At 45.1% G+C, this 22,339-nt stretch overlaps 1 protein-coding gene across 1 annotated transcript in view; it reads right to left on the bottom strand.

Moving 5' to 3' along the window:
* PPP1R37 (protein phosphatase 1 regulatory subunit 37) overlaps window positions 1–22,339 on the bottom strand; it is a 38,923-nt gene that overhangs the window by 11,185 nt on the left and 5,399 nt on the right. Inside the window, 5 exon segments of the mRNA XM_070949282.1 lie at window positions 1,076–1,226; window positions 2,761–2,880; window positions 4,131–4,231; window positions 6,311–6,356; window positions 8,025–8,122. Coding sequence (XP_070805383.1) covers window positions 1,076–1,226; window positions 2,761–2,880; window positions 4,131–4,231; window positions 6,311–6,356; window positions 8,025–8,122 — 516 coding nt within the window.

Below are 22,339 nucleotides of genomic sequence, written 5' to 3'. Positions count from 1 at the left end.
TGTGGCAACCTCCTCAAAACTGGATCACTGCTATCATGTCACTCATAGTCCTTCTTTTCACTAGACTAGCCATGTCCAATTCCTGCAACCATTACCTACCCGATCTAATAAGGGTGGGAAGCTCATAAACTGCTCATTACAGGAGTCATAGAGAAGGGGGAAAAAGCACATTCCTAGCTGGGCCATATAGTTTTCTTTCTCCTCCTCCTCCTCCCTTAACAGGCACTTTGGAATGGAAAAACAAGCAAGTCAACTAATGCTGGCTATCGCTTTCAAACTTCATTTATTATTGCTACAGGTTTGCATGTTAAAGTCCTCCCGGCTGGTTCTAATACATTATTAAAGCTGCAGGCTCATCTTTATTTGCAAGAAGGCCCATTGTCTCTCCTGAACCCTAGAAGCAGCTTTAGAAGATAAAAATACTGCCTGACATTGAAGGGAAAATATTTGCAGCTCAGGGTGCTACAGGAGAGTGGGGCTTGTGGAATGGAAGAGAAAGAGAAAGGGAGGAGGAGGTAGACTGTTGGGTCCTTGGTGCTCTCTGAGCTTGGTGGTTTTCTTGCAGACATTTCATGACCCAACTAAGGAACATCATCAGTGCTATAAGAGGAGGAGGCGGAAGAGGAGGAGGAGGAGGAGGAGGAGGAGGAGGAGGAGGAGGAGGAGGAGGAGGAGGAGGAGGAGGAGGAGAACTGTTGGGTCCTCGGTGCTTTCTGAGCTTGGTGATTTTCTTGCAGACGTTTCATGACCCAAGCAGGTAACATCATCCATGCTATATTTACAGAGTTCACAGAGAGCAAACCCTACATCTTCTAGCACTGATGATGCTAGACCCTAGTTGGGTCACGAAACGTCTGCAAGAAAACCACCAAGCTCTGAGAGCACCAAGGACCCCTCATGCCCGACATTTGTTTTTCACACGACGACAATGCCCTCCGTGCCTAAAAGGTTAATTTACTCGCAAAGAAGCACGGTGATCTCCTAGGAGGGGATTTGGGAAGAACCGCAACGCAGGGTGGGGGCTGAGGGCAAAGGGGTGCAACATGATGATGAAAGGACAGCTCAATCCATTCACCCAGTAACATGAGGGGACGACCGGAAAGGCTGGCATTCTCCAGGTGCAGGACAACCAGGCTGTTGCTGATGCGCAAGGCGCGCGCCACAAATGGGGCCGAATGATCCAGGAGAGGCGTGTTGCGGGCATCCACGTACTGGAGGCAGTTTGTCTGGGGGGAGAAAGAAAACAGCAAAGTGTCAAGCCCAAAAGATCAGGTCCACGTGAAGGTCCAAATAAACTGATTTATTGTTATTCATGCCTGTGCACAGGAATCTTCTCAGCTTAAGGTTAGCGCCTGCTTGGAGTTAGATATGGGTCAATGGAAATCAAGGACTTCAGTTTATTTATTTATTGGTTTATATGTCGCCCTTCTCCGGAGACTCAGGGCGGCTGACAATGCATTAAGCAATAGCCTTCATACTTTTGTATATACCTGCTTAGTAGGGCTTTCGGGCCCCCCTTAAGCGGTGTTCTTTTATATACAAAGTCAGCTTATTGCCCCTACAATCCGGGTCCTCATTTTACCTACCTCGGAAGGATGGAAGGCTGAGTCAACCTTGAGCCTGGTGAGATTTGAACTCGCGGTAATTGCAGGCAGCTGGTGCTAGTTAACAGCACTTTAGTCTGCTGCGCCACCAAGGCTCTTTTGCAAGAAAACTATCAAGCTCAGAGAGCACCAAGGACCCCAGAATTCTCCTCCTCCTCCTCCCCCCACTGATGTTTACTTATTTATTTATTTATTGGTTCGATTTATATGCCGCCCTTCTCCGGAGACTCAGGGTGGCTGACAATGCATTAAGCAATAGCCTTCATACTTTTGTATATACCTGCTTAGTAGGGCTTTCGCCCCCCCCCCCCCCAAGTGGTGTTCTCTTTTATACAAAGTCAGTTTATTGCCCCCACAATCCGGGTCCTCATTTTACCTACCTCGGAAGGATGGAAGGCTGAGTCAACCTTGAGCCTGGTGAGATTCGAACTTGCAGTAATTGCAGGCAGCTGGTGCTACTTAACAGCACTTTAGTCTGCTGCGCCACCAAGGCTCATAGTTTGTTTGTGACTACATTGGGATTCTAGGCTGATCCCTCTTTTAACTCCACCCCCATCTCTGCCGCTCCTCCTCCTCCTCCTCCTCCACAAAATCAGATACAGACAGAGGTAAAATCCATCCCTAGGATTTGCCTCCCATTCAGGAGAAAAGATATTAAGGGCCTTTCCATTACAGGTAGTCCTCGACTTACAACAGCTCATTTAGTGAACGTCCAAATTTACAACAGAACTGGAAAAAAAGTGACTTATGATCGTTTTTCAGTTATGACCACTGCAGGTCACATGATCAAAATGCAGACGCTTGGCAACTGTCTCATATTTATGACGCTTCCACTGTCCCGGGGTCGTGTGATCCCCTTTTGTAACCGTCTGACAAGCAAAGTCAATGGGGGAAGCCAGATTCGCTTAACAACGGTGTGACTAACTTAACAGCCGCAGCGATTCCACTTAACAACCGTGGCAAGAAAGGTTGTAGAATGGGGCAAAACTCACTTGACAAATGTCTTACTTAAGCAACAGAAATTTGGGGCTGAGCTGTGGTCATAAGTCAAGGACTGCCTGTATTTCCATTCCGCCTTCTATTGTCCTTCCTCGAGGCTGCCCACAAACTGCAAGGTTTTCAAAAATCCAGTTTAGAGCAGAACGTCAGTACAAACCTTCCTCATCATGTGGGCAGCTGCCTGCCAACCCCGGGTGCCGATGTGTTTGTTAAAGGAGATGTTGAGGTGCGTGGCGGACTCGTAGTATTCAATCATGTCAAACAGTGCTGAGGCACCCTAGCGAACGAGAAAGAGAGGGAGGGGGAGGAGAGAGAAACAGAGACCGCATGAACAGTGTCAGGGTTCCAAGTAACACCCCCAACAAAAGAAAACTCCGAGGCTTGAAGTTCCTCAAAGCTCCATTTTATTAGAGATGTCATATTGGCACATCTGGGAAACCCCAAATCTGAAAGCTTCCAGGTTTTCCCCACCCAAAGGGAAGTTGAAGTCCCTTCCCCCTGCACCCACATGTCCATCACATGGTCCAATCCAAGCACCGTCCCAACTGGAGATGCCTCCCAGTCACACCACTCCAGGTGCAGGGCAAGATGTCCTTGACTCTCAGAGAAAGGAATGTTGTTATGACTACATATCATCCATGCTCCATACAATCCACCCCTCCCAACCCAATTTCCCACAGTAGTAAATGCGGCAGGCCTGAAGGCTCAAGGCAAAAGAATAGCTTCCGGGCCTGACAGAGCAAAGTGTAGCATCCCAAACAATCATCTTGCCTGCCACTCAGCCACGGAGGGGGCTGCAGTATTAGCAAAAGTTCGTTTAATTCATTCCCGTTTACGAAGACCTTACCTCCTGTGAAACTTTCCCTGCAAGTTTAAAAGCAAGATGCATCTTTCCGGACATTCTTTTTTTTTTTTCCTTGAAGACGTTTCGTTTCTCATGCAAGAACCGAAGAAGCTTCTTGGATGAGAAGCGAAACGTCTTCAAGGGAAAAAACAACAAGGAGGTCTAGTTGCCTCATGAAAAAAGCATCTTAGGTATTGAGAATAACAGCAACTATGGTGTGTATAAGATTCACTATCTGTATTCAACAGAGACCGTAGAGATTGTACTCAGACTGTATACTGTATATTGTGAATATAGAAATTTTATACATAACCAAGAAAATTATACAATGAAAAAAAATAATAAAAAAAGAAAGAAAGAAAAAGCATCTTTATGGTATAACCGTGACCTGGATGACTTGAGACTCTCCGCAGACATTTTTTTCCAGACAGTCAATTCAAATTGGACATGGATTTGTAAATGGCCAAAAGCGACGGGCACTTTTTTGACAGCTAGCCCAACTTGGTTAAAATAAGGGCTTCCTTGGTGTCTACGCAAGGCTGCGGTCCTCAAGACAAAAAGCGCACCTGTTCGATTCCCGAGACGGTCAGTTTGGAATGGGGAGGGGGGAAAAAAGGTATGGAATTCAGCTCCCCAAGGAGAGAAAGAGAGGAATAAATAAAAATTCTTTGTAGGTTACATACATCTTCATCGAGGCTCGTTTGCTCCAAATCCACAATTTTAAATTGGAGGCGCTTAAAAATCTCTTCCAGAGCTTCACAAGCCTTGTAATCTAATTTTTCACCTGTACGAGAAGAGAAACAAAAGAGTGCGTAAGGGGTTAAAATGGGAGGGAGGGGATTATGACGAGCCAGTCAGAAAGAATTAAAGGGGGGGGGGGAGGAGGGAAAGAATTGTTATACAATCATGGAAGCCAATGCACTAAACTTCTCCCTGCTCTGGAAAGTTGGGATAAGCTGCCCGAGGCAAGGCTGCCTCATGATAGCAAGAGCACTTAGGCTTATACATCGCTTCACAGTGCATTACAGCCCTCTCTAAGCGGTTTACAGAGTCAGCCTCTTGCTGTTGTGGCCCGCCAGCAACAGATTCGGACAGTGAGGAGGTTGGGGAGGAACATGGGCCAGTCCTGGAGTCTGGGGAAGGCTCTGATGAGGGCTCTGCGTCAGAGGCAGAGATGGGGCCAGGGCCATCTGACAGTTGTCAGCTGCCTTCGGAGTCGGACATCAGTGGGTCAGAAGAACAGCTGGAGCCTGTTCCCAGTGGGCGCATGCGCAGAGCTGCCAGGCGAAGAGAACAGCTAAGGAGCAAGGGTCGACTCGGGAGTAAAGCCACAGGTGGACGGTGAATGGCCCCTCCAAGAGGGAGTAAAGAGGAGCGAAGGGGAGTGGAGTTTGCAGGAGACAAACTCAATTCATTAGAGTGAAGATCTGTTCCTGACTGTTCTGTTCTGTTCTATTCTATTCTATTCTTCTATTGTTTCTTCATTCCATTATTCTATTCTCTATTCTATTCCATTCTATTCTAAATTCTTCGTTCATTCTATTCTATTCTATTCTATTCTATTCTATTCTATTCTATTCTATTCTATTCTATTCTATTCTATTGTTTCTTCATTCCATTATTCTATTCTATTCTATTCTATTCTATTCTATTCTATTCTATTCTATTCTATTCTATTCTATTCTATTCTATTCTATTCCCATTCCCTTAACTGACCACACTGGCACACAAGACATTTATAAGCTAAAGAGGAATAGGACAAGAAAATGCCGTTACCAAGTTCTGATGCCGTTACCTAGTTTGGTAACGAAACGTTCAGAAACTAAGCTGAAACAGGCTTGGAGAGCAAACCCCTGCCAAAAACAACGATTCAGTGCCCATTCACAATGCACCTCTAACTAGAAAAAAAAAATTGCAGCTGTGATGCAGATTTAGCCCTGTGCAGAGGTCAGAAAGGATGCTCAGAGAGGAGGCTGTTATTTCTGCTACGCAGCCACATCTGGCTCTTTCTTCCCTCGGCTGTCGAGTGTGACCCATTCATTTTCCATTCGGATGATGACGTCGGCACCCTCTCTCTCTCCCCCCCCTCTCTCTTCTCTCTTCTCTCTCTCTCTCCCCCTCTCCCTCTCTCTCTCTCTCTTTTCTCTCTTCTCTCTCTCTCCCCCTCCCTTTCTCCCTCTCTCTCTCTCTCTCTCTCTCTTCTCTCTCTCCCCCTCCCTCTCTCTGGGATCAGGCCTTTCATTTTGAAAATGAGGCTTCTATTTAGCCCCTCTGCACATAAACAAACGTCTTCCGGTTAAACAACCCGTCATGGCAGTGTAAACACAACGTTTGCCGGTTGCTTTATAAAGAGGCTGCTTAGTTATGAAATGGAAAACCAGGTGAGGGAACGAGGGGGTGGGGAAGGAAGGTTCATTGCAGGTAAATCCAAAGAGAACCGTGTGCAATTCTTGTGGAAAAGAGGATGCGGATTTTCATCAGCAACCTCTCCATCTGGTTACGCTATTTGGTACAGTTAGCAATTTATTCCCCCACCACCACCACCAAACTTGATTTAACTTTGTAAATCTACAAGTGGAGAAGAAAGCTGAATGCCAAAGAGAAAATTTGGTGGCAAGCTGCTGAAAACCTGAGCCGGTTTTAGAACATCAGATGTCACACGCCTGCCGGCAAAACATGATGACTAATTTGCACCTGGCACTTGGCAAAATGGCCCCCAGGATCTGTGACATCCATTCTACCACCTCTGAAAAACAGGGGCCGTTTTCAAATGCAAATAAAGGGAACCAATTCTCCCGAACAAGAAGAGAGAGGGGCACCTTTAAGGCATGTTGGCAAATCAACAAAAAGCTTGAAGACATACCTTTTAGATCCAGGCAATCTATCCTAGGGGTTAGATCTTTAAATTCCTGCAACAGAATAGAGGCAAATTAGTATTTATGCCAAGAAACCTTGTCGGAGTCTTCTAATTTTGGATAGCAAGATAGGCAGCATATAAAAGCCATAAAAAATAATAAAAAAAGTAAATAATAAAAAACGCCAAATCCGACTCAGATTCTCTTCGGAAGCCAAGTCAGCTTGTTTTGTCTCTTGGGATTACAACACGGAACTAATATTTTTTTCCTGGCCATAGCTCTCAAGATGGAGCCAACTTTAAAGAGGATTTTGCAAGTTCCTTGTTTCCTTTCTCCCTTCCCTTGGTGGACGATAGATGTTATGAGAAAGCCTCTGTGAGTAGAACGTTTGGCTTCAACCCTCAGCCTCTCCAGGAAGGACTGGGAAAAAAGATTTTGCTTGAAAAGACTAGACAGGCTGTGGAGGTCGTCCTCGACTTACAACCGTTCGTTTAGTGACCCGTTCAAAGTTACAAGGCCACCACAGCATTCCCCCATGGTCATGTGGCCAAAATTGGCAACTGACTCACAGTTGTGACAGTTAGCGGTGTCCCCCGGGTCCTGTGATCGCCTTTTGGTGACCTTCTCACAAGCCACGTCAACGGAAAAGCCAGATTCACTTAACAACCCCGTTACTAATGTAAGGAAATAGATATACTGAAATATTAGAATTACCGTGTTTTCCCGAAAATAAGACCCTGTCTTATATACTTTTGAACCCTGAAATAAGCGCTTGCCATGCGCTCAAAAGCCCGATTGGCCTCAATATCAGGGGATGTCTTATTTTGGGAAAAACAGGGTAGTAGAAACTTGTTATTTGTTTCCTGCAACATATATATATATGTATGTATGATATGTCTTTGTATACCCGCACGCTGTAAATATTTGTTGCCTGTGACACTGACATAAATATTATGCCCTTTATAGTTATAACACAAACATGCCACACTGACTAACTTCCTGGACTGTTATTGGGGTCTGTTGCGAAGTATCTGGCATTTGTCAAACTATCAGAGCCTTATCTCTCCCCCTCCTGCCTAAGAACTTATCTCATCTTTGATCTTTGAGTTCCCTCCACTCCAAGGGGCTAAATAGCCAAGTGTGAACACAAAGAAGATGATCAGGAAGAGATAACACTAATTATCATTGAGAGGCTCTACCCTGTTTTGGGGTGGGGGATGGGATACACAAACCCAATTCCAGGGGATACACAAATCAAAGATGCCAGAATTAGAGGTTTATGACTTTCCTAAACAATATAAAAGGGGTTCACATTCCCTCTCTTGTTTGTAGTTGTTACCCGCATGTATCTTGTATGTGTTTGGAACAGCTAACCATTTAAGCTCGATCAAGATTAAATGCTATTTTACTCAAGCCTCTGTTTACTCTTGTTTGGCATTTATGAGCTTAAACATATCATTATTATTGGACCTTACATTTTCTTAATAACTGCAGTGTTTTGCTTAACAATGGTCTCGCTTAGCAACGGAAACGTTGAGCTCGATTGTGGTTTTAAGTCAAGGACTACCTGTATGAACAGCACCTAGGTAGGCAGCCTCAAGATATAATGGTTTGCTGTCTGCCAAAAATAAACCCTAAGAATAGATAATCACTACCACCACCACCTCCTCCTCCTCCTCCTCCATCATCATGCCAGGGATACCTTTAAGAAGAACCACGTACCTGGATCTGCTTCAGTAGTTTCGGTAGCTGTTTGCAGTTTAACTTTTGACAGGCTTGCTTGTAGGCGGTGAGAACTTCTTCCACAGTCACATTCTGGGCTGGAAAGAAAGTGAGAAAGAGAGGGATGGAGAGACGCCACCGATAACGGAAAGTCCTCTCGCTTAAGCAGCAGTGCCAGAGCTTCAGGATCTCAAAAGCTCTGAAGTGGACACAATCTGGAGATAAGAAGCCAAAAGGGTGCTGGGAGGAACCCAGGTGGAAAGTAGATCCTTGCTTATATTTTTATTTACATTTTTAATCCAGCAAGTCAAGGCGGTGAACATACATAAACTCCTTCCTTCCTTCCTATTGTCCCCACTATTAACCATCCTGTGAAGTGGGTTGGGCTGAGAAAAAGTGATGGGCCCAACGTTACCCAGCCAGCTTTCATGCCTAAGGCGGAACTAGAACTCACTGTCTCCTGGCGACTGGCCCAAAGTCACTCAGCTGCCTTTCATGCCTAAGGCGGGACTAGGACTCACTGTACCCTGGTGATTGGCCCAATGTCACCCAACCAGCTTTCATGCCTAAGGCAGGACTACAACTCACTGTCTCCTGATGGTTGGCTCAACATCACCTAGCTGGCTTTCAGGCCTAAGGTAGAACTAGAACTCACTGTCTCCTGGTGATTGGCTCAACGTTACCCAGGCAGCTTTCATGCCTAAGGCGAAACTAGAACTCACAGTCTCCTGGTGATTGGCCCAACATCACCCAGCCGACTTTCATGTCTAAAGCGGAACTAGAACTCACTGTCTCCTGGTGATTGGCCCAACGTCACCCAGGCAGCTTTCATGCCTAAGGCGGAACTAGAACTCACAGTCTCCTGGTTTCTAAGTCAGCACTTTAACCACCACACCAAACTTGTTTTGTTGTGAATATGGTGATCACAATACTTTCAAGAGATTCCCTCACCCACCCCACTCCTCCCTGCCTCACCCCTCTCCCTCTCTCTACCCCCCTCTCTTTCCATTCCTCATTATCTCTAGTGTCTTCCTTTCCTCCCTCCCCAAGAGGAAGCCCTCTTTGGGCTGTTACTTATTAAGGAGAGAGCGCCTGACATTCTTTCAAAGTTCCCCTCCAGCCTGTTTTCGGCAAGATTATGCAGCACTGTGGTTTCTGATTAACTGGGAGGCCTGGCACCAGCATGTAAAGCGATAAGAGCCATTAAGCACAAATATTTACCCAAAGAAAATAGACAAGCCAACCTGAACAGCTCCAGGAACTGCCAAAGAGGCTGCCCTGACTCATAAAATGATGGGGTCAGGCCTGGGTAGGTAAGGGATCTAATTACAAGGTTAGAATCTAACCTTGATTACTGAAGCAGAGAGATCCCCATCGCCCCCCCCCCCCCAAAAAAAAACCTTGCTTGGTTCAGAAAAGGGTAACTCCACCATTCACACCATCACTGGCCAGACATCTTTCTAAAGATGTGGCTGCTCCACGATTTGGTTTTAAGGCTGTTTATTTGCAAGCCAAGAATTCGAGTACAGGAGGAGAGAAAGTCTCTTTCGTGTAGCATTTTTTTTTTTTAAATCAAAATCCTGTGTTTGGGGACAAACATCTGCAAACTGCTAGCTTTGCAGGTCATTATTTGCTTCAATGAATTTGAAGCTTCTCCTAAATGGAGGATACTGGTTTTTAAGGTCAATTCCCCCAAGCCGTTAAATTAAAGGTGGGAAAGGATTACCAGGGTTAAGAAGTGGGTCACCTACGTGGCCTGAGGGCAAACGGCCTTCTAGAACGGGCTCTCCAAACTTGGCCACTTTAAAGACTTGTGGACTTCAACTCCCAGAATTCCCCAGCCAGCATTGCTTCTCAGCCTTGGCCAATTTAAGATGGGTGGACTTCAACTCCCAGAATTCCCCAGCCAGCATGGCTGGCTGGGGAATTCTGGGAGTTGAAGTCCACAAGTCTTCAAAGTTGCCGAGTTTGGAGATGTCTATGGAGATTCTCAGCCATCCAGGTCATAGTTGTCCCAAAGGAGATTTTCAAGAGTTCACTCTCTTATCCAGAAACTCTTGAAAAAGCACCTTTGGGACAAGTCTGGAGAAACCCTTGTTCTAGAAGGAAGGAGTTGTGTTTCAGAAAATGCAACGGCGCGTCCCACAGCTGGCCCTTCCTCCAAGGTACAGCCTAGAAGAGGGGTCTCCAACCTTGGCAACTTTTAAGACTTGTAGACTTCAACTCCCAGAATTCCTCAGCCAGTGGACTTCAACTCCCAGAATTCCTCAGTTTGCTGGCTGAGGAATTCTGGGGGTTGAAGTCCACAAGTCTTAAAGTTGCCAAGGTTGGAGACCCCTGGCCTAGAAGCCAGAGAGGTCCTTCTGCTGCAAACCCCCACCCCCCCCCCCCAAAAAAACCCCAAACCATTGATTGGGAACTTTTGCAGCATACTGCTGAATTTGTAAGCAAAAGCAAATGACGTTTTCCAAATTAACAATGCGGGAAGAGCAAATGAATGCAGATTCAGACACCGAACGGACTTTTCCAGTTAACGCAGAGCAACTGGAGTAAGACAAATGGGGGTGAGGGGGAAAGGAGAGGGGGAGAGAGAATCAGAGGTTAAAGTATTTGTGCGTGGGGGGGGGGGAAACCTGGGTTAAGTGCAGCCATCCACTGAAGCGGGAAGATATACTGTATTTTCAGCTGTTTCACCTGGGACACTACAGTACAGTCACTTAATGTTTACAGGTTCGTTTAGCGACCGTTCCAAGTTACAACGGCACTGAGAAAAAAAAAGTGGCTAACAACCAGTCCTCACACTTACCACCATCACAGAAATTCCAGAGTCACATGATCACAATTCAGGAGGGAGGGAGGGGGGGGGAGGAGAGAGAGAGAGAGAGAGAGAGAGAGAGAGAGAGAGAGAGAGAGAGAGAGAGAGAGAGGTTCCCAACCGGGTCCTGACAAGCAAAGTCAATGGGGGGAAAAACCGGATTTGCTCAACGACTGTGATATTTCCTTAACAACTGCAGTGATTTCCTTAACAACTGTGCCAAAAAATAAAAAAATTGGACACGCCTCACTTCACAACCATCTTGGTTAGCAACGGATCTCTACAGTCGTAAACCGAGGACTTACCAGTCTTTCGGCTCTCCCTGCGGTTTTGTATTTTTAGGCTCCTGAGAATTACACCCTAAAGCAAGGTTTTAATCACCCTCATTAAGTTCTGAAAATACTGCAGCCTTTAAACACACCTTTCTTACAACCTTGCTGACATGAAATGCACCTACAATTAAACAAAGAACACAGCATGCCTTTAAAAACCACTGGCTTAAATTTAGGCAAAAATAATAGTAATGCACAGATGTTTGATTTCTCTAAAACTTCCTTAGGGGAAAAGAGAATATTTCTCCTGTTTACGCATACCAGCTTTGCCCAAGAAATTCCCCTTCAATGTACCAGGAAGTGTTTTTTTTTTTTTTTAAATTACTATTGTGTACTTTGGTTTACATGTGTATAATCTAACCTTTCTCCTGGACCAAGCGTGATAATATATAAATAGATATATAGATATATATATAGATATAGATATATAATATGTAGATGGTTGTCACTGCCACTTGTTCCAACCCCCGTGGTGGGAATCGAGAAACAGTAATTGGGCAAATCATGGCTTACGATCTTGACTTGCTTAAAACAAGCCACAATGGTTTGTAAATGATGGTTTCTTACAAAAGTAGACAAAAACTGTCGGTCTGAATGACACACCTGGCTTTACATGGCAACTAAGGCACGGTCTCTAGAAGTGATGGGGCCAAGGATAATTTGGGGAACTTCTGGAAGACCCTAAGCATCTGTATTGACTCTTTGAGTGGCCAAAATATCCCTGTAAAATGAAACAAGGCCAACATTTTGAACAGCAGAATCCTGCAGGGCCCTGATGGCTGAAGAACAGACACTTTTGGGAAAAGTGTATTTTCTAAAACTAGCTAATACCACCACTTTTGGGGGGGAGTAGTACCATAAAAGTATAGATCAATGGAAAGATAATTTAATCAAGAATGTAATGCAATAACTTTTAGGAAGGATTTGCCATTAGAGTAACAGTTACAGTAGAAAGAACAAAAGGGAAACACGCAGAAAAAACGAGATATACAAAATTAATCACCATGTCAGTTAATCGTTCGTTGGGTAACCTTTAGCGTGAATGACGGCCTTACAACGTCTTCCCATGGAGTGAGCCAAGTCCTTGAGTTCTGCAGCTGTTATAATATGAAACCAAGATTGAATGATGGCTTCTATTAACTGGGTTTTATTGCTGGGTCGCTTCTTTTTTTTTTTTTTTTTTGATTTGATTTTTTTGATTTGATTTATATGCCGCCCTTCTCCGAAGACTCAGGGCGGCTTACAATGTGCTCAGCTTCTGACTAACAAGTTTCTTTAGTCGGCTCCCTAGATTTTCCATTGGGTTAAGAAGGTCTGGGCTATTTCCAGGTCATTCCAGCAGTGGACTAGGACTATCTTGAAACTCCCAGAAAAAAAAAGGTGGTGGTATTAGCCATCAAACCTCAAAAATACACTTTCCCCAAAAGGGTTCCACAATTTTGGCCGCTACTGTAATTACTATAAATATATATTATATAGGTAGTCCTCAAGTAACAACAGTTCAGTTAGCGACGGTTCAAAGTCACAAAGGCAATAAAAAAAATTGATGTATCGTTTTTCACACGGGCATAGCAGCCTTTCCCCTGGTCACGTGATCAAATTTCGGCCCCTTGGCAACTGATTCATATTCACGACGGTTTCAGTGTCCTGAGGGTGTGTGTGTGTGTGTGTGTGTGTGTGTGTGTGTGTGTGTGTGTGTCACGTGATCCCCTTTTGGGGACCTCCCAACAAGCCACATCAAAGGGGAAGTTGGATTCACTTAACAGTCGTGCTGCTAACTTTTAGCAACTGCGAGTGATTCACTTAACAACCCTCTTCCCTAGCAATAGAAATTTGGGTCATAAAAAACTTGGTCTGTGTATATGAGACGCCTTTATTTTTATTTCCAGTGTATCTTTGCAGCACTCGACCGTTTCCAAAATCTTTTCAGGCTGGGGAAAAGTTTAGAATTGATTTTGCGTTTATTCACTGGGAAATAGCCTGACTAGGTGGCTCTGTGGCTAAAGACGCCGAGCTTGTCGATCAGAAAGGTCGGCAGTTCAGCAGTTCGAATCCCTAGCACAGGTCTCCTGCGTGAGAAGAGGGTTGGGCTAGATGACCTCCAGGGTCCCTTCCAACTCTGTTACTGTTAAAGGTACCATATACATTTGATGGCTCTTACTCCCTGTTGTTCCAGTCGTGAATGAGAGGCTGGGCGGGGGCTGAAAAGGCAGGTCCCTTTACCGTAGCTACCTGTGCCTGGCACGCAGCCCAGATCAGGTTAGCCACACGAATTCTGCACTCAGGTTCAGGTGTACAAAATAGGATACAGCTCTTTTTCCTTCTCCCGCACGCAACGAGGATTTCGAACCTTGCCATATTTCCTTTTTTTTTATGTCCGAAGATAACGAATTCGCAAAGCTTCCAGGAAAAGGCTGTGGGCCTTGGGAGCAGGAATGCTGGGAAGGAGAAAATAAAACTGGGAGAGGTGGGAGGAGAAAAAAAATTGAAAAAAAAATTGTGCATGGGACGGTGCCAGACGAGGCGAAAAGATGCGTCATACCTTGGGGAAAAAACACAAAACAAAGAGCAAGAAAAACTGCCTTGGAGGCTTCCTGGTTAAAAAGAGAACGGGGGGGGGGGGGGAACCAGCCCTACAAAAATCTAATTTCAATATGCAGGTAGTCTTTGAGTTACGACCACAGCGGAGTCAAAAATTTATGTTGTTAAGCGAGACATCTGTTAAGTGGGTTTTGCCCCCTTTTACGACCTTTCTTGCCGCCGTTGTTATGCGAATCACTGCGCTGGATAAGTTAGTAACCCGGTTGGTAAGTGAATCTGGCTTCCCTGTTGACTTTGCTTGTCAGGAGGTCGCAAAATGGGATCACGTGACTCTGAAGCTGCAACCGTCATTAAGTATGAACCAGTTGCACAAGGGTCGGAATTTTGATCACGTAACCACGGGGATGCCGGAAAATGGTCATAAGTGTGAAAAACGGTAATAAGTCACTTTTTTCGGCGTCGCTAACTTTTGAACGGTCATTAAACAAAGTGTTATAAGTCGAGGACTACCTGTACAACTGCTCTCAACTGGCTATGAGAAAAATGCTCCCATTAAATTCACTTAAGAAATTTTCACTTAGCAACAGAAATGCTGGGCTCAATTGTGGTCGTAGGTTGAGGACTAGCTGCGGCATCGTTCTTTAGGGAGCTCTTCCTAGAGAGGCAAAAAATTCATAAAACTGTAATTAAAAAAGCGCCAGCAAGAAAGGAAAAAAAATGCAAACAGGGTCACATACCACTTTACCGGCAGTCCTTCTTAAGTGAGGGAACTCTGTTGTCGCCCTTGGGGTATTTTCCCAGACTTGGCTCTCAGGATTTGGGCAAAAAAACAACAAGGACAACATCAAAACCATGTTCCTGCCCAAAGCCAACAGTTTATCCATCTGGGATTTCAGCCAAGAGTCAGGAGTCAGAGTTAACCCTTTCTCAGCCTCTGAATGAATAAACTATGTTTTCATAAATCTAACAAGGTTCCTTTTTCCACCTTCAATCAGCATTGCCAGGCTGCTAGTGGATTAAAAGTGGGATTGGTCAATTCATCTAACCAATCAAATATTGCAATCCTAAAATTCCCAGGCCCTTGAGGCAACTATAGAGAACCAGTTTGGTTTAGTGGTTAAGGCACAAGGCTAGAAACCAGGAGATGGTGAGTTCTAGTCCCGCCTTAGGCACGGAAGCCGGCTGGGTGACTTTGGGCCAATCACCAGGAGACGGTGAGTTCTAGTCCCGCCATAAGCACGAAAGCTGGCTGGGTGACTTTGGGACAATTACCAGGAGACGGTGAGTTCTAGTCCCGCCTTAGGCACGAAAGCCGGCTGGTTGACTTTGGGCCAATCACCAGGAGACGGTGAGTTCTAGTCCCGCCTTAGGCACGAAAGCTGGCTGGGTGACTTTGGGCCAATCACCAGGAGACGGTGAGTTCTAGTCCCGCCTTAAGCACGAAAACCGGCTGGTTGACTTTGGGCCAATCACCAGGAGACGGTGAGTTCTAGTCCCGCCTTAGGCACGAAAGCCGGCTGGGTGACTTTGGGCCAATCACCAGGAGACGGTGAGTTCTAGTCCCGCCTTAGGCACGAAAGCCGGCTGGGTGACTTTGGGCCAATCACCAGGAGACGGTGAGTTCTAGTCCCGCCTTAGGCACGAAAGCCGGCTGGGTGACTTTGGGCCAATTACCAGGAGACGGTGAGTTCTAGTCCCGCCTTAGGCACGAAAGCCGGCTGGGTGACTTTGGGCCAATCACCAGGAGACGGTGAGTTCTAATCCCGCCTTAGGCATGAAAATTAGCAGGGTGATTTTGGGCCAATCCCTCTTTCCCAGCTCAACCAACCTCACATGGCTGTTGTTGTAGGAAAATAGGAGGAGGAAGGAATATTAAGTACTTCTGCCAAATTGAGTTATTTATATAACTAATAAAGGCAGGATGAAACAAATATAAAATCATAATAAAAAACTTTTTAAAATCTCATTTCCTCAAGTTTGGGAGTCTGAATCTCTTGCTCCGTATAACACAATTTGCAATTTACGGAAGCAATGGACAAAGCTACGGTTTATTGGGTCCCATTCGAGACCCAAAAGGGTTGCAGGCAAACTTTTAAACTACACACTCCTACACTACGAAGGCATGCAAAGACAGACACCTGCTGAAAACCTCAAAAGTGTTGTTCGGCCAAGCCCACAGGCTCTCTTGAGCTGAGCATGTTGGGAGCCGCTTGCTTACATAAGGCTTCCCAGGGAAATTGTCAGGAGCAGACATGACTCAGCTGTGGTTTTTTGCAAAGGCCCCACTTGAGGGAGGGGAGAGAAAGCAACCCTTCGGCCCCAGCCAAGGGTGATCCAAGCCACAACATTATACACAGACCGTGCACAATTACCCGGCAGAGGCAGCCTTAATAACGGAGTGTGGAAAGAGCAAAGCTGTGGCTTCCAAAATAACCCTGGCTCTTTCTTCTCCAGAAATGCTAACTTAGTTGGCAACGGAACGAGAGAAAAGCTTCTCATACCCAACTTTGGATTCTCGAATGAAAGGGGCCAGCTTCTGCTTGCCTGCTTTTTAAAACCCAACTGCGGCCTCCGGTTCCTGGGGATTTGCCAACGTTGCAGGGAAGAAGGACAAAGAGCAGGAGGATCCGCATATCAAGCGGTTATTTTCCCCCTGACCACTCTGGCCTCGTTTTGCAGGTGAGAAGAACGGCAGGGGCTGAGCTTCTGTCCACTCTCCCAGACCACCTGCCTTGCTCAACGACCAAAGAGGCTTCTACGGTTCTGCTAAAATGTTCCAGTTCTCTCCTGGGTTGATAAGTCCCAGCTCCTAGTCTACGGTAGTGTTTCTCAACCATGGCAACTTTAAGACCTGCGGACTTCAACTCCCAGAATTCCCTAGCCTGCATTCCTAGCTGGCTGAGGAATTCTGGGAGTTGAAGTCTCCTCCTCCCTCTCCTGCGCGAGCTGCACTGGCTCCCAGTGGTCTTCCGGGTGCGATTCAAGGTGTTGGTTACCACCTTCAAAGTGCTCCGTGGCATAGGACCCGGGTACCTTCGAGACCGTCTTCTGCCACCAATAGCCTCCCACCGACCAGTCCGCTCCCACAGAGAGGGTCTCCTCCGGGTGCCATCAGCCAAGTTATGTCGGCTGGCGACACCCAGGGGGAGGGCCTTCTCTATGGGAGCCCCAGCCCTGTGGAATGAACTGCCCCCCGAAATACGAAAGATTTCCGACCTCCGGGTGTTTCGCTGCGCTCTGAAGACCCTGTTGTTCCGCCAGGCAGGGCTATTAACATAACGTTTTAAATTGGGGTATTTTAAATTTCTGGGATTTTAATTGGAGCCTAATTATTTAATGATTTTAAATTTTAAATTGTTGTCGTGTTTTTTTTGTGTTTTTAAATAGGCTGTACACCGCCCTGAGTCCTTCGGGAGAAGGGCGGTATAGAAATAAAATTATTTATTTATTTATTTATTTATTTATTTATTTATTTATTTATTTATTTATTTATTTATTTATTTATTTATTTATTTATTTATTTATTTATATATAAAGCTGCAAGGTTGAGAAACACTGGTCTACTGTGAATTGGTTGAATGTGAGCTAAATCTTTCTTTCCTTTTTTTTTAATCTTTCCTTTCCTTTCCTTCCCCTTCCTTTCTTTCTTTCCTTCCTTTCTTCTTTCTTTTTCTTTCCTCTTCTCTCATCTTTCTTCCTCTTTCCTCCCTTCCTTCCTCTCTTTCTTCCCCCCTCTCTCTCTTTCTCCTTCTTTTCTTCCTTTTCTCTCTCTCAGCAGTATGACACTCCAACACAGGAAATAATTAAAAAGGAAAAAGAAGCCACCTGCTTTAGACACATTATCTGTCAAAAGTGGCTTCCATTTCAGAGTCCATAAAGTACTCTTTGTAGCTCTACCCAAAAAAATCCAATTTCACGGCTATTCTCAAATGATGGCCCTCCCAACGGAGCCACAATCTCCATTTTTTTAATTAAATCAATTCCTTGACACTGAGCCTGCGTGCTGGAGAAAAACAGATTATCGTAGCCACGGGAAAGCTGGGCTGGATGATCATAGCTAGTCCTCTGTGCCTAACCACTGTTTGTCACTTAGCTTCGCATATTAAAGGGTAACTTCGTGTATTGTGCTAAACTATAAACTACAATTTGCAAGTCGCAACAATCCTGTATGCCTGACTTCAAAGAAACCGTGATAAGTTAATGCACTGTGTAAACCTGGCTGTTGACATTCCCTCTGCTGCTGTTTTTTCTTCAGGTTGCAAAGGCCCCAAATCTATTTCAATTGCTGCAAACAATTTCAATTGTTTAAAAGCTGAACCCTGCTTTGTTACAACGGCTAACATTAGACCAGTGTTTCTCAACCTTGGAAGCTTGAAGATGGGTGAACTTCAACTCCCAGAATCCCCCAGCCAGCGCTGCTGGCTGGGGGATTCTGGGAGTTGAAGTCCACCCATCTTCAAGCTACCAAGGTTGAGAAACACTGCATTAGACGGAGGAGCAGAGTGTGGGAGCTGTTTATGCTTTGCAACCACAGTAGCAAAGTCCAGATTTAATACAGCAGCCGGCACACGATAGCCGCCTCCTCTAGCAACTCACCACGTACGCCCAATATCAATTTAGTCAAACGTGGCAGGAAAAAACAAACAAACCACAACACGGATACAAGAGCTGAGCCTTCAGGATGGGGAACTATTTTTGCTAGCAGCTCTTGACAGGCGTGGAGAAAAAAGAGGCACCCGGACATTATAATCCTCGATTTACAACAGTTCATTTAGTGACCGAAGTTACAACGGCACTGAAAAAAAAAAGGAACTTAGGGCTGTTTTTTCACCCTTAGGACCATGGTCAGCATTCCCCCATGGTCACGTGACTTACACTGGGGAGGCTTAACAACTGACTCACATTTTGCAATGTCCCGGGGTCGTGTGATTTCCCCTTTTTGCGACCTTCTGACGAGCAATGTCGATGGGGAAGCCAGATTCACTTAACAACAGTGTCATGAATTTAAGAACGGCAGGGATTCACTTGACAAAGCAGGAAAGTTTGTAAAATGGAGCTAAATTTTTAACATTTTTTTTAATTTTAAAGACATTTAACAAATGTCTCACAACAAAAAACTGAGGCTCTTCTGTGGTGGTTAAGTTCAGGTCCACCTGTTAACGGGAGCTCACCCCTTCGCACAGCGCTCGGGTCTCGAACACCCTGGAAAGCTGAAAAGCTCAGTGTCTCTTTAACCACTGAGCCATCGCACCCCGTGACCGAACCATACTGGGAGAGAAACCCCCGTGTCTTGTCTGCCTGTGGCCGATGCAGCTGGTCCGGGGCCCAGGCTGCCGCCTGGCAGGAGAGTGAATGACTCTGACTCATGAGTTTCTGGACAGGCCAGCAAAAGACCTAAGAAGGAAAGCGTTTTGACTTCTCTTGTCATCCACCATTTGCATCGTGTGCCAGGAACGTTCAGCATTCAACCCCTCCCTCTGCACTGAAACAACAAAGGGTGTGGCAGGGAAAGCAGGAAATTTTTTTCTCTCTTTCCCCTTATCGCAGGCAGCAAAAGCAATTTTGCTTTATTCCCAGGCTAACTTTGCAAGATGGTGGCAGCTCTACTTCTGTAAGGTAGTTTACACACACACACACACACACACACCCTAGCTTCTGGGTCCAGCTTTCCACCTGGCATCTATCTGCTCCTTTCTTTCATAATTTCTCAGGGGAAAAAGAAGCAGGATCTGAGATCCTGCTATTTTTTTCCCCTCCCAAGATCACAATAACATTGTGAAGATCAACTTGCTGTTCCCTATATCGTATGTACAGTAGTGGCCAAAATTGTGGAAACCTTTTGGGGAAAGTGTATTTTTGAGGTTTGATGGCTAATCCCACCACCTTTTTTTTTCTTGGAGTTTCAAGATAGTCCTAGTCCACTGCTGGAATGACCTGGAAATAGCCCAGACCTTCTTAACCCAATTGAAAATCTATGGAGCCGACTAAAGAAACTTGTTGGTCAGAAGCGACCCAGCAATAAAACCCAGTTAACAGAAGCCATCCTTCAATCTTGGTTTCACAATATAACAGCTGCAGAACTAAAAGACTTGGCTCACTCCATGGGAAGACATTGTAAGGCCGTCATTCATGCTAAAAGTTACCCAACGAAGTATTAACTGACAGGGTGATAATTGTTGTTATCTCTCGTTTTTATTACGTGCTTCACTTTTCTTCTTTCTACTGTAACTGCTATTCTAATAGCAAATCCTTCATAAAAGTTATTGCATTACATTCTTGATTAAATTATCTTTCCATTGATATATAATTTTATGATATTACTCCCCAAAAAAGTGGTGTTATTAGCTAGTTTTAGAAAATACACTTTTCCCAAAAGGTTTCCACAATTTTGGCCGCTATTGTAAATCAGGGTTTTCTCAACTTTGGCTACTTTAAGGCGGGGGTGGACTTCAACTCCCAGAATTCCTGGCTGCGGAATTCTGGGAGTTGAAGTCCACCCTGTCTTAAAGTCACTGAGGTTGAGAGACACTGGTGTATATATCATTCTGAGAGACTTAGAGTTTTCTTGGAATGTAAATCAGGGGTAAATGTGGGGGTCCCCAGTTGGATTGCCACTTTAAGAGCTGTGGACTTCACCTCCCAGAATTCCCCAGTCTTTTACGGCTGGCTGGGGAAATGCTGGGAATTGGAAGTCAATCCCCTTTTCAAGTGGTCAACATTGAGAAGCGTGGATGTTCAAAGCATGTCAGGGCAATCCCATTATCCTATTATAGGTGAGGAGCGGAAAAGCTCAAGAAGGCTTGTTGTGCAACGAGAGTGAAGGGAGAGAGGAGTAAAGGGAGGAAGGAAGAGAGGAGAAGGGAGGAAAAGAGAAAGAGAGAGAAGAAAGGGAAAAGGAGAAGAAGAAAGGGAGGGGAAATAAGAGTAGGAGAGAGGTTTAGAGAGGAAGAGGGGAGGAGTAGGGGAAAGGAAGGGGAAGGAGGAGGAAAGAAGAAAGTTGAAAAGAATAGAAGGGAGGGAGGGAAGGGGAAGAAGGAGAGGAATGGTTGTTGTGGAAGAAGGGAGATATGGAATGGTAGAAGAGCAACTCCGAATGTATTGGCAAAGAAAAAAGGAAAGAAAAAAAACCCAACAAGCAGCTCCAGAACTAAGGAAATTTGGGGGGGGGTTTTCCCCCCTCATGTGATTCATCCTCAAAGGGTCTCTCTAGTTCAGGGGTCTCCACCTACTTGCCACAGCCATCTGGTCTCTAGGATTATTCTTTGAGCATGTCTCAAAACCTCTTCCAGTTCCTTTTTTTTTTTTAAGTCTGGCTCTCCTTATTAACCATCTGGGCACCAAACCAATTGTCTTCCGCGCTCCAACTTTTTAAAAGAGTCATGGCCAGAGAATCCCAGTGTTATCTTCTGCCTCCAGGAGAGGAGGCGGTTCAAAACATGTTCCTTACTCGGTTATTTTAGGCTTATCAACAGCTCTGGAGCTGGTCTCCTGTGTTAAATAAGAATCCCTTTGGGGAGAACAGATAACCTTCTATAAATAGGAAGAGAGATAGTACTTTGTCCCTGCTCCCATTCTCTATTTTTCGGGGAGTGTTGTTGATTTGTTATATAATCCATTTCACGGAGGTTTGTGCATTTTGTGGGATCTGGGTTTTGTTTTTCCAAAACACAGGTGTTCATCATCATCATCATCATCATTATTATTCTTTTATTCATTAAACATGAAACTCAGTCAATTGGACATTCAAAAATGCATCCCAAATACCATTGACTGGTGCCAATGGTTGATACGGATTGCTGCCAGCATCCTAGGTATCAACCAAGGATCTTCTTAAAATATACGCTGTTCCAAGTAGTGCAATTTTTTGCAGTTCCGCTGGTGTTATTGCAGGAAGCTTCAATTTGTTGATGTATCTTATAAAATTCTTGGACATGGTACCAAGTGCCCCGATGACAATGGGTATCACTGTGACATGTTTCATCCATAATTGCGTAGTTTCGATGGCCAGGTCGCGATATTTCATGATTTTTTCCAGTTCTTTCTCTTCGACTCTGGTGACTCCTGGTACCGCGATATCAATAAATTGTACGTTTCAGTTTTCGACAACTGTGATATCTGGTGTGTTGTGTTCCAAATGACGATCCGTCATCCGTCAGGGCTCTCCGACTTTGGCAACTATAAGACTTGTGGACTTCAACTCCCAGAATTCCCATACATGGCCGCTGGGGAATTCTGGGAATTGAAGTCCACAAGTCTTAAAAGTTGCCAAAATTGGAGATCCCTGGCGTACAGCACTCCTGCCACTTTAAGAAAGTTAGTTCAAGGCGTGCTAGTGAAATAAAGAGAGCTGTTGAAAATGCAGACAGCGGAGGATTTCTAGGTGCAAAGAGCCAGGCATGCATCTAAAAGGAACTACAGCAGGGTCCGATCGGATGCCATCTACGGACTTCAATAAATCTAGACGTTAACCTATCGCGTGGTGGTTCTTTAAAAGACAGGTGCCGCTGACAGGTACAGACCAAAAATACCCCTACTGTTATGTGGTTTCATGGAAAGCCATGACATTAGCTTCGTCTACCATGTCTGGTTCAGAAAACTCTGGATTTGCAGTGCAAACAATCCCTAGC

The sequence above is a fragment of the Pituophis catenifer genome, unplaced genomic scaffold (assembly GCF_029215685.1).
Source record: "Pituophis catenifer annectens isolate HBS135680 unplaced genomic scaffold, rPitCat1.0.hap2 SCAF_9, whole genome shotgun sequence".
Classification (NCBI taxonomy): Eukaryota; Metazoa; Chordata; class Lepidosauria; order Squamata; family Colubridae; genus Pituophis; species Pituophis catenifer.
The sequence above is the reverse complement of the archived record's forward strand: the minus strand, read 5'-3'. Positions and strand labels throughout refer to the sequence as shown.